Below are 14,681 nucleotides of genomic sequence, written 5' to 3' on the forward strand. Positions count from 1 at the left end.
AGTGATTCTCCTGCCTCAGCCTCCCAAGTAGCTGGGACTACAGGCACATACCACTATGCCCAGCTAATTTTTGTATTTTTAGCAGAGACAGGGTTTCACCATGTTGGCCAGGATGGTCTCAAGCCCTTGACCTTGTGATCCACCCGCCTTGGCCTCCCAAAGTGCTGGGATTACAGGCATGAGCCACCATGCCCGGCCTCATGTTCCTTTTTGTGGCTGAATCATACTCCATCGTGCATGTATCACACGTCTCTCCACTCATCTGATGTACACTGGGTTATTTCCACTTCTTGGCTGTTACGAATAGTGCTGCTGTGGACATTCATGTACAAGTTTTGTGTGGACTTATGTTTTCAGTTTTGAGTATATACCATATACAGGGTCATATAGTAATTCCATGTTTAACATTTTGAGGAACTGCCAAACTGTTTTCCAAAGTGACTGAACCACTTTTCATTCCCACCAACTCGTATGAGACTTCCAGTTTCTCACATCATGTGTCACTTTTTGGTTCTAGCCATTTTAGTGAGTGTGTAATGCTGTCTTGTGTGGTTACAATTTGTATTTCCCTGATAGCTAATGATATTGAGCATCTTTTCATGTGCTTATTGGCCATTTGTAGGCCTTTTTTGGAGAAATGTCTATTCAAATCCTTTGCCCACCTTTTATTTTATTCAGAAATTGTAAAGAACTCTTAAAACCCAATAGTAAAAAGACAACCTGTTGAGTTTTAAGAGTTCTTTATATATTCTGAATGCTAGACCTTTATCAGACTATGATTTGCAAACATTTTCTCCCATTGTGTAGGTTGTCTTTTCACTGTCTTGATGTGGCCTTCATTTACAACATGAAAGGTTTTAATTTATCTGTTTTTTTTCTTTAGTTGCTTGTGTCTTAGATGTTATATCTAAGAAACTATTGTCAGCCAAGTGTAGCGGTGCACACCTGTAGTCCTAGCTACTTGGGAGGCTAAGGTAGGAGCATTGCTTGAGCCCAGGAGTTCCAGGTTGCAGTGAGCTATGATCCCACCACTGCACTTTAGCCTGGACAACAGAGTGAGACCCTGTCTCAGAAAAAAAGGAATTAATGCGAGCACTGCCACCTGCCTGGGGCAGCCTTAGGGCAGGGCTGGCGGGGGCAACCTGTGCTGCTGCAGTGCAAGACTCAGAGTGCCGTGGCCCAGCACCCGGTAGCTTGTCCAAATGGCTCTGGCTCAACATTGGTGGCACCTACTTTCTCACCACCCAGCAGATGCTGTGCCAGGACCTGAAATACTTCCTGTACTCCTTGTATCAGGCTAACCCCGACAAGGATGCAACTGTTGCCTATTTAATGGACAGAGACCCCACCTATTTTGGGCCTGTGCTGAACTACCTGAGACGTGGCAAGCTGGTGATTAACAAAGACCTTGTGGAGGAAGGAGTGTTGGAAAAAGCAGAATTTTACAGTATCACTTCATTAATCAAACTTGTAAAGGACAAAATTAGAGAACAAGAGAGCAAAACATCACAGGTGCCCATGAAGCATGTGTACCACGTGCTTCAGTGTCAGGAGGAGGAACTCACACAGGTGGTGTCCACCATGTCCGACAGCTGGAAGTTTGAACAACTGGTCAGCAGTGGCTCTTCTTACAACTATGGGAATGAAGATCAGGCCAAGTTCCTCTATGTGGTGTCCAAGGAACTTCACAACACCCCATACAGTATGGCCAGTGAACCCAGCAAGAAGACCAAGATTTTGCAAGAACAAGGTTCAAGGATGTGAGGGACACAGTACTGACAGCTGAAAAAATGATTTACTCTTTCCCAAGATGCAATGAACTACCATGTCCAGGAAGCTTGGCTGCAAGAAGGAACCTGCTTTTGATCATTTTTCTAGAGATCTGGGTGTGAATCCTTTTTTGCTTCTGAGGTGGGTGGTGAGAGACAGATCCAGCTGTCCAAGGCCAGGTGTCCCCAAGGGGAGGAGCATGGCGGCCAGGTGGGTACTATCTCTTGAGGGGGGCCAGAGACTGAGGCAGATGCTCCCAGTCAGCCCACTCAATCCCCGAAGATCATGTAAAGGACAGAGTTCTTGGTACTACACATAGTCTGTAAAAGCAGCCTGGGCTTCACTGGCAGGAAGCGGCCATGGCCTCATCGGCGTCCAGCACGCCATGGCCTCTGGTCTGGCTGCCAGGCCTTAATCTCAGTCAGGAGTCTGCTCTGCCTCCCAGGTGGGATCGCTGGTTGCTGTCAGCCTCACAGAGCTCCTGACAAAGGTGGTTCTGCATCATCACTACTTCTGAGCGCCGTTTCGAGGCCAGGCCTCTTTCCTACACAGGCTATGATCCTGCCTGACTCAGCCTGGGACAGTCAAGGCTTTTCAATTTGTATTTTCCAGGCGAGAGAACTTTGTACCCCTTTTCAGTGTGGATAGACTCCCCAGTGCTTATACTCTGGAAGTGCCCACAAGGATTGCTGCATTCAGACTGATCTGTTCAACCCGTTAGCGTGAGGTAGCAGTGTTGCCTTGTCCCCCACTCTGCGGGCTCACGGGGGAGCTGGTGCCTGTCAGTGCCATGTCGCACCTGGCATAGAGGTTGGGCTGGAAGCCTGTCTGCTGGCTTCTGGAGCTGAAGGTCTGGATCACAGTGAAAACTCGAGATGTTTATGGAGCATCACAAATGCCTTTCTCTCACCACTGTCTCATTTTCTTTGTATAACTGTGCAGCCTTTCTGGGATGTTTGGGACTTCAGTCGACCTTCCTGGGCTCCACCCAACATGACATGGGAGCTGATGGGATTCTTTTAGAAACCACTGCCCACATGCTTTGAAAACAGACCTTTCTCAGCTGGTTGTAGGGACCTGTTAGAGTCTGGGGACCTGGGGTGCAGGGCATGCTCCAAGCTCTTTGTTTCTGGAACTCCAGCTTCCCAAGGGGCACTGTGCAGATTGACCACCAGCTGCCCATGTGCAGGTCAGAGGCTCTGACACTGTCTGGTTTCCAGTGCTTCTGGAGACTTCTTGCCTAGGCCTCATCTTCTTCTTTGCCAATAACCTGATTAACCAAGTTCTCCAGCATTAGGACTTACCACCTCCTCTTTGTAAGGTCTCTTGTATGCTGTTAAATGTTTGGCTTAGACAATTTATAAAAGCCTTTCTAGAGGGCAGACTTAGCCTTGGGATGACCTGTCCTCCCCAGCAGAGCTCGGGAGGAAGGCAGCCACTGTGGGCCCTCAGGGTGTACTCTCTGGGGAGCTGCTGGCCCCTTAGCATTGTTTGATTTTTGACCTTGATACAATAGATAGGCTTGTGTTGTGTTTTTTTTTTAATTTAAAGATATTAAGACAATTGACTAAAATTTATTCTAAGGGGATATTTATACTTTTTTAGGTATGGTATTTTATCAGCTTATAGTTGAATGCCTAAGTTTCCCCTGAAAATAGCAAACAAAATTGTGTATTTATGAAAAAAAAGAAAGGAAGAAAGAAAGAAAGCCTAACCCAGGATATGAAGATTTACCCTTCTGTTTCTTTTCTTCTAATAGTTTTATGTTTTACCTCTTCCATTTAAATCTTTGATCCATTTTGAGTTAGTTTTGTGTATAGTGGAAGGTAGAGACTCTGTCTCTGTCTTTCAGGAGTTCATCCGTGAGGGCTGCCTTCACAAGCTCACCAAGAAGGGCCTGCAGCAGAGGATGTTCTTTCTGGTAGGTTCTCTCCCCACTCAAGCTGTGCTTCCCCCCGAGGGGGATGGGCAGCAGTTCTGTTAGGGACATCGCCTGCAGCGGCAGCCCATTGGCCTCTGGGTAGTTTAGCACTTGGAGGCTTTGGTCCAGGTGGGTAGCGTTGGAGTCAGACAGGGCCAGGGGAGGGTCACAGAGTGGGAAGAAGCAGAAAACAGCTTCCCCACCCACCCCAGGGCCAGCCTCCTTCTTCATTCCAGGTTCTGAGCACCTGACTGTGGGACAAACAGAAGCCAAAAGATTGTAAAGTCCACATACATGTGGCTGCAAGAAGGTGCTACTGATGGCCCAATGGCCAGTCGGGACAGTTTCACTGTTGGCTCAGAAGCCCCTCCCAGCATGTCCTTGTTCCTACCAGTTAGTGGGTTCCAGCCTGAAACATGTGGATGAGGAGGTAACTGAGTCAGCACCAGCCAGAATTCCTTACTGCCTCCAGCTTCTCAGCCAAGCTAGCTGGGAGCTGACCCAGCAGATGCACTGGTTCCTGTGGCCCTTTCCTGCCTCTGGTCAAAAACGACCAAATGAATGAATAAAAGTCCCCTTTCTGCCAAAAATCTCCAGCAAGCTGCATAGATCTGATGTGCACATGATGAGCAGCCAGAGTCTAAGTTGGTCTGACTATTAAGACACTTGTTTGTGAAGTTCATGGATGTAAAGCTTGCTGCTTCTCAGTTCTCAGATATGTTGCTGTACACAAGCAAAGGAGTTGCAGGGACCAGCCACTTCCGGATCCGGGGCCTCCTTCCCCTCCGAGGCATGCTGGTGAGTGGTCTTGCACCCTGCCTGGGATTTCCACGTGGTGCTGGGCTGGGCCCCACCTGCCTCTCTCCTGCAGAGGCGAATCCTTACCCAGCAACACTGACAGCAGCACCTGCTGAGTATTTGGCCGCACTGGGAGCAGCACCTGCTGGGCATTTCTTGTTGGTTGTTTCTGTCCCTCATGGTCATTGTTGTTATTGATGCTCAAACTGCCCTGTCTCTAGTCCATGGTTCCCTTCTAGGGAAACCTGGACTCAGCCTGTGGTCTCTGTCAGCACCTGGCAGGATAAGGCCTGCTCCCCGCAAGCTTAGAGTCAGCCTCTGCAGCGGCATCTTCCTCAGGCTGTGCCACCTGTGTGACATCCACGCCAGCCCTCTGTCCCATGTAGGCACATGCCTGGGATGGGAACAGAAATTCCTCATTTTAGCATGATCCAGTTCATCAACTTTGTCCTTTGTGGTTAGTGCTTTTTGTGTTCAATAGAAATACTGTTCTCAGGTCATGGGGAGACTTTCATGCAGCTCTAGAGGCTATGTCCACTTGCCCTGAGCATGTCCCTGCACTAGGCCTAGAAGGGTACAGACAGGTAGCCAAGTCCAGGACTTGCCATAAGGATGTGCCATTCATCCAGGACACCACGTCACAGTGACTGTCTCTCCCCATGGGCCTGCCAGACCTCCTGACCAGGGCGCCAAGGACAGGGGCTCTAATCCCCAGCTCTGCCCTATCCCTCTTGGCTTATTTGCCTTGACTACAGTGCTACAGTGGTCCTCCCTCCCTCCTTGTGGTCCTCCCTGTCAGTGATCTTCTCTCCTTGAGATCCTCCCTTCTTGTAATCTTCCCTCCCTGGGGTCCTCCCTCCCTCCCCAAGGTCCTTCCTCACTTCCTGTGGTCTTCCCTCTCTGGTGTCTTTCCTCCCTGTGGTCCTCCCTCCCTGGGATCCTCCTTTCCTAGGATCTTCCCTCCCTAGAGTCCTCCCTCCCTCCCTGGGATCTCCCCTTCCTGGGATCTTCCCTCATTCCCTGGGATCTTCCCTTCCTAGGATCTTCCCTCCCTCTCTGGCATCTTCCCTCCCTGTGGTCCTCCCTCCCTGGGATCCTCCTTTCCTAGGATCTTCCCTCCCTAGAGTCCTCCCTCCCTTCCTGGGATCTTCCCTCCCTGGGGTCCTCCTTCCCTAGGATCTTCCCTTCCTGGGATCCTCCCTTGCTCCCTGTAGTCCTCTCTCCCTGGGATATTCCCTCCCTGGAGTCCTCCCTCCCTGAGGTCCTCCCTCACTCCCTGTGATCTTCCCTTCCTGGGATCTCCCTCCCTGGGGTCCTCCTTCCCTAGGATCTTCCTTCCTGGGGTCCTCCCTCCCTGGGATTTTCCCTCCCCATGTTCTTCTTCCCCCAGGGCCCTCCCCCAGTAGGGTCCTCCTTCCCTGAGATCCTCTCTCCCTGGGGTCCTCCCTCCCTGGAGTCCTTCCTCCCCCAGTGGGGTCCTCCCTCCCTGGGGGCCTCTTTCCCTGTTCTTTCTTCAAGGGTCTTGTTCCTCTGCACTGCCTCCTCCTGACAATGAGCACCAAAACCCTCAGGCAGGTGTTTGTAAAATTTAATTCCACTTTTCAGACCCTCAGCAAGAAGAGGTCAGTTTGAATTAGCTCATCTGCCACCACTGGAAGTAGACCCCATTTGTTTTAAAGTATACTTTTAAAAATTACACCTTTATTATAGAAAAAATAATTGAAAGTATGAGATAGAAATCACTCATCACTGGCCAGGCGCTGTGGCTCACGCCTGTAATGCCAGCACTTTAGGAGGTCAAGATGGTAGGATCGCTTGAAGCTGAGAGTTTGAGACCTGCCTGGGGAACATGGCGAAGCCAAATCTCCAAAAATCTTTTTTTTTTTTTTTTTTTTTTTAATTAGCTGAGCAAAAGTGGTGTGTGCCTGTAGTCCCAGCTACTTGGGAGGCTGAGGTGGGAGAATCACTTAAGACCAGGAGGTCAAGGCTGTAGTGAGCCGTGATTGTACCACTGCACTCCAGCCCCAGTGACAGAGTGAGACCTCGTCTCAAAACAAAAACAAAAACAAACAAACAAAAAAAAACCCACAGAAAAAAGAAACAAGAAAAAGAACTCTATCATCATTGTACCCACTCAGCAGTGATGGCTGCAGGCATCTGCTGCACGGTTGCCATCACCCACGGGCTGTTTTGTCAGGACACTGGTTTTCCTTTCCTTTCATGGCAGCCCCAGTTCACTTAACTAGTCACCTGTCACTGGATGCTTCGCTGTGGCTGGTTGTTGAGGACTGTAACATTGTTGGGTCTCTGTCTTTCTGCACATCCTTAATTATGTCCTTCAGATCAATTCCAAAATGTAGATTTGTCTGAGCAAAGGGGCACTCCTGCTAAATTGCTGTTGGAGCACCTGCGCCAGCTGACCTTCCCACCTGCAGGAGCTAGGTCTAAACATGCATCTTTCCCTCCACCATGGAAAGTGCTAGGCACCTGTCTCTCTTACTCTTCCCAAGTGGGTAAGGTAAGCAGCCCCATCGAGCAGCCCCATCGTTTCACTTTGCATCCCTGTGGACTGTCGGTGAGGCCAGCCTGGTCCCTGTGCCCTGGCATTCCATGCTTTTCCTCTCAGGAATCACTCAGCGTGCTGGTCACTCTGGTCTCCATTGGTCTGTGAGTTTTTTGTACACATTAGTGAAATGTTTATATGATAAAAATGCTCACCAACACTATTAAGTCACAAATTATTTTCTCAGTAACTGCTTTTTACTTTGCCTACAATTTAGTTTTACCTTGTAGAATTTAAACTCCATCTTGATGGGTTCTGTTTCTCTTACTCTAGAATGGCATCTGGCACATATAAGCAAATGCTTGTTGAAGGTGTGAATTGAAACAGACACTCCTCAACTTATGATGGGGCTATGTCATGATAAACCCATTGTAAGAGGAAAATAGCACAGTCAAAAATGCATTTAACAGGGCACGGTGGCTCACGTCTGTAATCCCAGCACTTTGGGAGGCTGAGGTGGGTGAATCACCTAAGGTCAGGAGTTTAAGACCAGCCTGGCCAACAGGGGGAAACCCTGTCTCTACTAAAAATACAAAAATTAGCCAGGCGTGGTGGTGGGCACCTGTAGTCCTGACTACTCGGGAGGCTAAGCACAAGAATCACTTGAACCTGGGAGGCGGAGGTTGCAGTGAGCCGAGATCACACCACTGCACTCCAGCCTGGGTGACAGAGCAAGACTCCCTCTCAAAAAAAAAGAAAAGAAAATGCATTTAATACACTTAACCTCTCTGATGTCATAGCTTAGCCTAGCCTACTCTTTTTTTTTTTTTTTTTGAGATGGAATCTCGCTCTGTCGCCCAGGCTGGAGTGCAGTGGTGCCATCTTGGCTCACTGCAAGCTCCACCTCCCGGGTTCACGCCATTCTCCTACCTCAGCCTCCTGAGTAGCTGGGACCACAGGCGCCCGCCACCACGCCTGGCTAATTTTTTGTATTTTTTAGTAGAGACGGGGTTTCACCGTGTTAGGCAGGATGGTCTCGATCTCCTGACCTTGTGATCCGCTCACCTCGGCCTCCCAAAGTGCTGGGATTACAGGCGTGAGCCAGCCTAGCCTACTCTAAATGTGCTCAGAACATACACTAGCTTACAGTTGGGGGCAAAATCATCTAATATGAAGCCTATTTTATAACAAAGTGTTGAATATCTCACATAATTTATTGAATACCAAGCTGGAAGTGAAAAACAGAATGGTCGTATGGGCACTTGAAGTTCAGTTTCTACTGAATGCTTATCACTTTCACACCATCATAAAGTTGAAAAATCAGGGCCTATCAGGGTCAGCTCTGGCTGTCTTTTCCTTGAGGGTTTCTATCCTTTGTATGGGCTCAGGAAGTTCTTCCCCATGCCAATATTATATTGGCACCTTTTAATGGTTTCAGTTTTCTCATTTAATCTCCCTAGAATTTGTTTTTTACTTTTTTGGGTTTTTTTTTTTTTTTGAGATGGAGTCTTGCTCTGTCTCCCAGGCTGGAGTGCCCAGGCACGATCTCGGCTCACTGCAAACTCCGCCTCCTGGGTTCACACCATTCTCCTGCCTCAGCCTCCCAAGTAGCTGGGACTACAGGTGGCTAATTTTTTGTATTTTTAGTAGAGACGGGGTTTCACCGTGTTAGCCAGGATGGTCTCGATCTCCTGACCTTGTGATCCGCACGCCTCAGCCTCCCAAAGTGCTGGGATTACAGGTGTGAGCCACCGTGCCTGGCCTAGAATTTGTTTTGATAGATATTAGATTGAGATGTAACATTTCTCCCCATTATTTGTTGAATCCTTCACTTTCTCACTGATCTCAGACTTTATCAAATGGAAGCCTTTGTCTTTGCACTCGAGTTCTTTCTGGGCATTCTGCTCCATTCCTGTCTGTCCAGCATCAGTCCACTCTCTCTCATTAGTGGTGTCATACGAGATAGTCACTGTTTGGTGAACACATTCCATCCCTTATTCTGCCTCCTTTTAAAAAAGGTTCTTTGCTATTCTCAAGCATTTAATTCTTCCAAGTAATCTTCTAAGTCATTGGACAAATTCCTTCCAAAAACACCATGGAGATTTCAGTTGAAATTGCATTAAATTTTTGTGTTAACTTACGGGAAGACTAACATCTGGACAATGTTTTGCCTGCCCTTGCTTATCTCGATTCAGATTTTTGATGTCCAGTGAGAGGCTTGGTTGGTGTATCAGGCTCTGCACAGGGAAGCTGTCCATTCTGTGGAGTTGTTGGTAACTGGCTGGTCCTGGGGACAGAGAACTGGCCCTCGTTCCTGACTGTTAAGGGAAGGATGATGGCTCTTGGCTTGAAAAGATCATCTTTATCATGTTAACACAGTTTCCTTCTGTTTCTAAGAGGTATTATCAGAAATAACACCTTGGACTTTGGCAAAGGCATTTTCAGCATGTAGAGAATTGATTTCCCTTTTTCTCTTTGACTTCCGATAGGATGAATGTTATCAATCAGCTTTCTAATGCCGAACGATCCTTGCATTCCCCAAACAACCTTACTTGATCATGGGACAATTCCTTGTTACATGCTTTTAGATTAGATTTGGTAATATTTTATTTTGGATTTATTTCATCTAACTACTTAAAATTAAAATTAATCAGCAGTGGGTTTTCTTTGAATCTAGCTCTGTTAGGTTTTGGTCTTTGGTTCATAAATGAATTGTCCAACTCCCTTTTGGATAGTCAAAATGCTCAACATTTTTTCCTTTGCTTGATTTTCAGCTAATAGTGCTGGACCCCCCGGTGAGTATTTGGGTGCCCTCTGGCCCATGGCTCACCCCCTGGGGTGCAGCTGCCATGGCGCAGGGATACCAGTGTCCTCCTTGGCCTCTTGTAGAGTCTGTGTGCACTTGGACAGCACTGGGCTTCCAAGCCCCACCTAGCATTGCCAGCAGTCACCTTGTGTCCTGCTCAGGCTTAGGCTGTCAGTTCCTTCTTGGCCACAAGACTTGGACCGTTTCTCCCACCCACAGGTGGAAGAAAGTGATAACGAGTGGTCTGTTCCACACTGTTTCACCATCTACGCGGCTCAGAAAACAATCGTGGTGGCAGCCAGGTAAGGGTCTTCCATGTCTCCATCCTGAGCAGCCCTGGATGGAGGGGTGGGGACTTCCTCGCCATGAGCCTCTGAGTCCTCTGAGCTGTGAGGGGCCATGTAGCCTCATGGGGTTGTGCCCCCTTTGACTCTGAGCTCTGCTTCCAAGTCACACAACCAAAGGAGCAGCCTCGCCCTTGTCAGGGGCAGGGCTGCTTGCCAACCTGACAACACCCCACAAGTGGCAGGCCCCAGTGCTGTGAAGCCGCTCCCTCTGCCCTCCGGTTCACAGTGCCTCCAAAGACAGGATGGGTGAGTGAGCAGGCTCCTGTGGTCTCCCAGGGCACAGGCGCTTCCCCAACCCTCACATCAAGAAGTGCCAGCAGCTAGTGGTCAAAGCCCCAACAGGGCAGCTTACACCCAGCCCAGCCAAACACTGCCTCCCAGTCCCAGTGTGGTATAGACTCACATGAGGCAGCCCAGGCTATGGCACAGAATCAAGTGGAAACAGCTCCCTCCTCCCCAGGTAAGATCAACAGAAGGATGACACTGAGCTCATGTGGCGGCCAGGATGCAGGGGCCCCTGCATGGTCACCAGCACCACACTGTGCTCTGTGAGGAGTCTCAGCTCCGACTCTGCAGCGCCCTGGCCAGCATCAGAGCACAGGGCACTCAGTTCCCACCAGGAGATGCTCACTTAATCGTGAACCAGGGCCAATCTTGCATTTCAGCATCACAGATGTAGAAAAATCGTTTCAGGAACAAATACCCCTGCAGACCCCCTGTTCTAGGACCGGGGCCCTGCCCTGGCACCCACAACCCTGTCACAGCACCCTGGAGGTCAGGCTGATGCAGGTCCCTCCCAGCTCTCCTCCCTGCTGTTCTTGCTGGAGGGGACACGTTTCCCAGTCCTCTCACCAGGCAGGACAAAGCTGAGAGAGAACAGGTGCCCTGACGGCTCGCCCTCCCTTGAGGGCTGGGGCCCTACACAAGGAAGAGCAGAGCCACTGAGCCTTGCCCTTCTCCCCGCAGCACTCGGCTGGAGAAAGAGAAGTGGATGCTGGACCTGAACTCCGCGATCCAAGCAGCCAAGAGTGGCGGTGACACGGCCCCTGCACTGCCAGGCGGCACTGCGTGCACTCGTCCCCCCAGTGAGTGCTGGCCACAACCCCCCAGGAGACCTCTACTACACCTAAGGAGGCTTTTTTTGGAAACTGTTTTCCTTGGTCCCCATTGGCCCGCTAAGCTCCCACACAATCCCCTTCCACAAGGAATATTCCAGGCTACGCCTCATGCCTGGGCGGGAAGAGGTGTCAATCAGCTGCTCTGGCAGAAGCACCTGTGGTTTTGCTCTCAGCCAGCAGCTGGCCTAGCACCAAGGGCTCCCCATTTCCCCAGGGCCACCCGAGAGGAACCCAAGGGGTGGAAGTATTTGGCAAGCAGAGGCCGCAGGGGGTTCCCCCTGAGACGCTGCTGACTTCTCCCCAGGATCCCCCAACGAGGTATCTCTGGAGCAGGAGTCAGAAGATGATGCTCGGGGTGTCCGCAGCTCCCTGGAGGGGCATGGCCAGCACCGGGCCAACACCACAATGCACGTGTGCTGGTACCGGAACACCAGCGTGTCCAGGGCAGACCACAGTGCAGCTGTAGAGGTACGACCGCATGAGCACCACCTCAGTGCCATCTGGAATGTTGCCAGCTGTCTCTGCACTTGGCTGCTGAGGAGGGGACCTCAGGAGGGTACCAGCAGGCAGGCTTGGCCCCAGAGGACTGCCTCTTACTCTCCCCTTGGTAGAAGTTGGTATGGAAAGGGCCCCTCATCCAGTCAAACCCTCTTTGAAAAGGGTGTTTCAGGTCTGGTGTCTGATGAAGTCCAGCAGGCGGGGCGTGTCCTCAGGGCCTGGAGCTGGTGTGTAGTGGAGCTGAGAAAAGCCCTCCCAGACACATCCCCTGCAGCCCCCCCGTCCCAGCGCCTCCAAAACCCTTCACCTCGGGCTTGGAGCTCGAGGCTCTGCCCAGGCACCCTGCCATAGAAGGTTGTCAGCTCTGTCTCACTGCATGGGCCCAGTCTGCCATTGTGGGTCACCAGGTTCCTCAGCCTGGTGCCCCCACACCCTTCCCCAAGCCTGCTGTCTTACTCCACCCAGAGCTCTTGTCTTTTTTGCTGTCTCCCCATAATTCACCCCAGCCACAATCTGCTGGGCAGGGGCTCAGGAGCTACCCTCTTCTGGCTGTTGGATGGGTTTGTGGATGGTTGGTTACTGAACACTAACTTTATTATGCACAGGGAAAGGGAACTCACTTTACTTGGTGCCTGGAATGTCACTCTAGGTTTTTAACATGCTTCTGTTGGACTTAAGTACTGATAAAGCTGCTGTTCATAGCAGTCCAGAGGTAAAACCAAGGCCTCAGCTGGAGAAAGCATGCAGATACTTAGTCTTGGGGAGCAAACCCACTCCCACGAGGGGTCCTGGGTGCTGGTTAATGCACCTGCACTTTTCCTTTATTGACAGAACCAGCTTTCAGGATATCTGCTAAGAAAGTTCAAAAACAGTCATGGCTGGCAGAAGCTCTGGGTCGTCTTTACCAACTTCTGTTTGTTCTTCTACAAAACTCATCAGGTACTGGAGTTTCACTGGAGCCCAATGCAGGTGATGCTAGCAGACACTTACCCTGCTCACCTGTGTCCCTTTTGTATTTTGGTTCTGCCCTCCCATGCTTTGCCCACACACCCTGTGCTGTGTGAACAGGGAAACTGGCTCCCTTGGCCCGTGGGCATTTGTACGTGCCACCGTTGTGCAGGTAGCAGAGGAATGGGCATTCCCTGTGGCAACCCAGCCCCTGGAACCCGTGTCCCTATGCTGTCTTCCAGGATGACTACCCACTGGCCAGCCTCCCGCTGCTGGGCTACAGCGTGAGCATCCCCAGGGAGGCCGATGGCATACACAAAGACTATGTTTTCAAGCTCCAGTTCAAATCCCACGTCTACTTCTTCCGGGCTGAGAGCAAGTACACATTTGAAAGGTAATTTTGCAGGAGGCAGCCCTGGTCAGCTGCCGAGGTCTGACTGGGGCCCCAAGGAACATCGATGTCTCCTCAGCTCCCGTTTCTACTCATGGTGGTGGAGGCAAGTCTTCTGGGCCCTGGAAAGGAAGGGCTGAGCAATGCTTCCAGCATTTCCAAAAAACAGCAATGCTTTTTTTTTTTTTTTGGAGATGGCGTCTCCCTCTGTCACCCAGGCTGGAGTGCAGTGATACAATCTTGGCTCACTATAACCTGCACCTCCAGGGTTCAAGCGATTCTTCTGCCTCAGCCTCCTGAGTAACTGAGATTACAGGCATGCGCGCCACGCCGCCTGGCTAATTTTTGTATTTTTAGTAGAGACAGGGTTTCACCATGTTGGCCAGGCTGGTCTTGAACTCCTGACCTCAAGTGATCCATCTGCCTCAGCCTCCCAAAGTGCTGGGATTACAGGCATGAGCCACCGCACCCGGCCCCAGGTTTTTAACCCTTCTTTTGTCCTGCTTGTCCCGTATCCTGGGTTGTTCTTGGGACAGTGTCTGAGCACAAGATGGCTCACTGGTCTGATGGCCGCCCTCTCCTCCAGGTGGATGGAGGTGATCCAGGGGGCCAGCAGCTCAGCCGGGAGGGCCCCAAGCATCGTGCAGGATGGCCCCCAACCCTCCTCAGGGCTGGAGGGGATGGTCAGGGGGAAGGAGGAATGACGCTCAACCTGCCCAGGTTTGGACACAACTACAAAGAACAGCAGGACACAGAGGTGACCTCTGTCCTGAGGCTTCTCAACAGATGGGAAGTGGCTGTGGTCTCACTGGATCCCCACTGGCACCAGCAGTGTGGGTGGGCCTCAGGTAACATCTGGGAGGGGCTTCATCCCCCCACCCAGGACCTAGTGCATGCCGGCAGCTATCTGGGGCCCTGGGGAAAATGTGCGGGTCTTGAGCGTGGAGCCGCTCAAGCCACAGCTCCCAGGCCCCTGGCTCAAAGACGCAGACAAGGCCTGAGCAGTGCTCTCGGCATCGGACCAAAGCCTGGGCACACCCTGCCTCTCTCCCCAGAGCAGGGTCCCTGCCGAGGACTGGCCTAGAGCAAGCACTGGAAAAGAGGCCCTGCCATACACCCTGCATACCCACTGCCAGGACCCTCTCAGACAAGCGTGACACAGCCATGCTGACCTTCCATCTGGTGAACCAAGTGGCAGCCCCAGGGGCCTGCCCTGCAGGTCACAGCTAAACAAGTCTGGTAGAAGCCACGCTTGTTCCCCATGTACCTCTAGAGAAGCAGAAACCAAAGTCCCCCTGTGCCCTGGGAGGGTGGGGCCCTCTAATTTATTACTGCCCAGCATTCCTTCCAACGGGAAGTAGATGGGCGACTGCTTTGTTCACACACATTTGATTAAAAATAAATAAACAGCATCTCCCCACCTGCATTCTCCTCCGCCTGCTCTGTTCTTCCGGTGGGCCAAGCAGAGCCCAGGAATCCGTCACAGGGAAGTTTCGAAGTGGGGGCTGGGCTGCCGTCTCTGCGTGCTGCGATGAGGACTCGGGACCAGGGACGCTGCAGCCCCGCATGGCCCGGGCCCCA

At 51.1% G+C, this 14,681-nt stretch overlaps 1 protein-coding gene across 9 annotated transcripts in view; it reads left to right on the forward strand.

Annotated features, from left to right (window-relative positions):
- FARP2 (FERM, ARH/RhoGEF and pleckstrin domain protein 2) overlaps positions 1 to 14,526 on the forward strand; it is a 136,324-nt gene extending 121,798 nt beyond the window's left edge. For 3 of the 9 annotated variants that reach the window (XR_008546878.2, XR_008546879.2, XR_008546880.2), the window contains 7 exons: positions 3,623 to 3,691; positions 4,400 to 4,489; positions 10,018 to 10,100; positions 11,112 to 11,230; positions 11,568 to 11,731; positions 12,593 to 13,103; positions 13,687 to 13,817. Coding sequence is in view for 4 of the 9 variants with exons in the window: in XM_016950925.4 (XP_016806414.1) it covers positions 3,623 to 3,691; positions 4,400 to 4,489; positions 10,018 to 10,100; positions 11,112 to 11,230; positions 11,568 to 11,731; positions 12,593 to 12,700; positions 12,952 to 13,103; positions 13,687 to 13,804 (903 nt within the window). In the remaining 5 variants the exon portion in view is untranslated. Of the gene's footprint in view, positions 1 to 1,251; positions 3,601 to 3,622; positions 3,692 to 3,927; positions 4,490 to 9,766; positions 10,101 to 11,111; positions 11,231 to 11,567; positions 11,732 to 12,592; positions 13,104 to 13,686 lie in introns of those variants that run through there. The other 6 variants (XM_016950925.4, XM_016950927.4, XR_010150259.1 and 3 more) reach the window with 5 other exon arrangements.
- Positions 14,527 to 14,681: the final 155 nt, after the last annotated feature.

This window comes from Pan troglodytes, chromosome 13, assembly GCF_028858775.2.
Source record: "Pan troglodytes isolate AG18354 chromosome 13, NHGRI_mPanTro3-v2.0_pri, whole genome shotgun sequence".
Lineage (NCBI taxonomy): Eukaryota > Metazoa > Chordata > Mammalia > Primates > Hominidae > Pan > Pan troglodytes.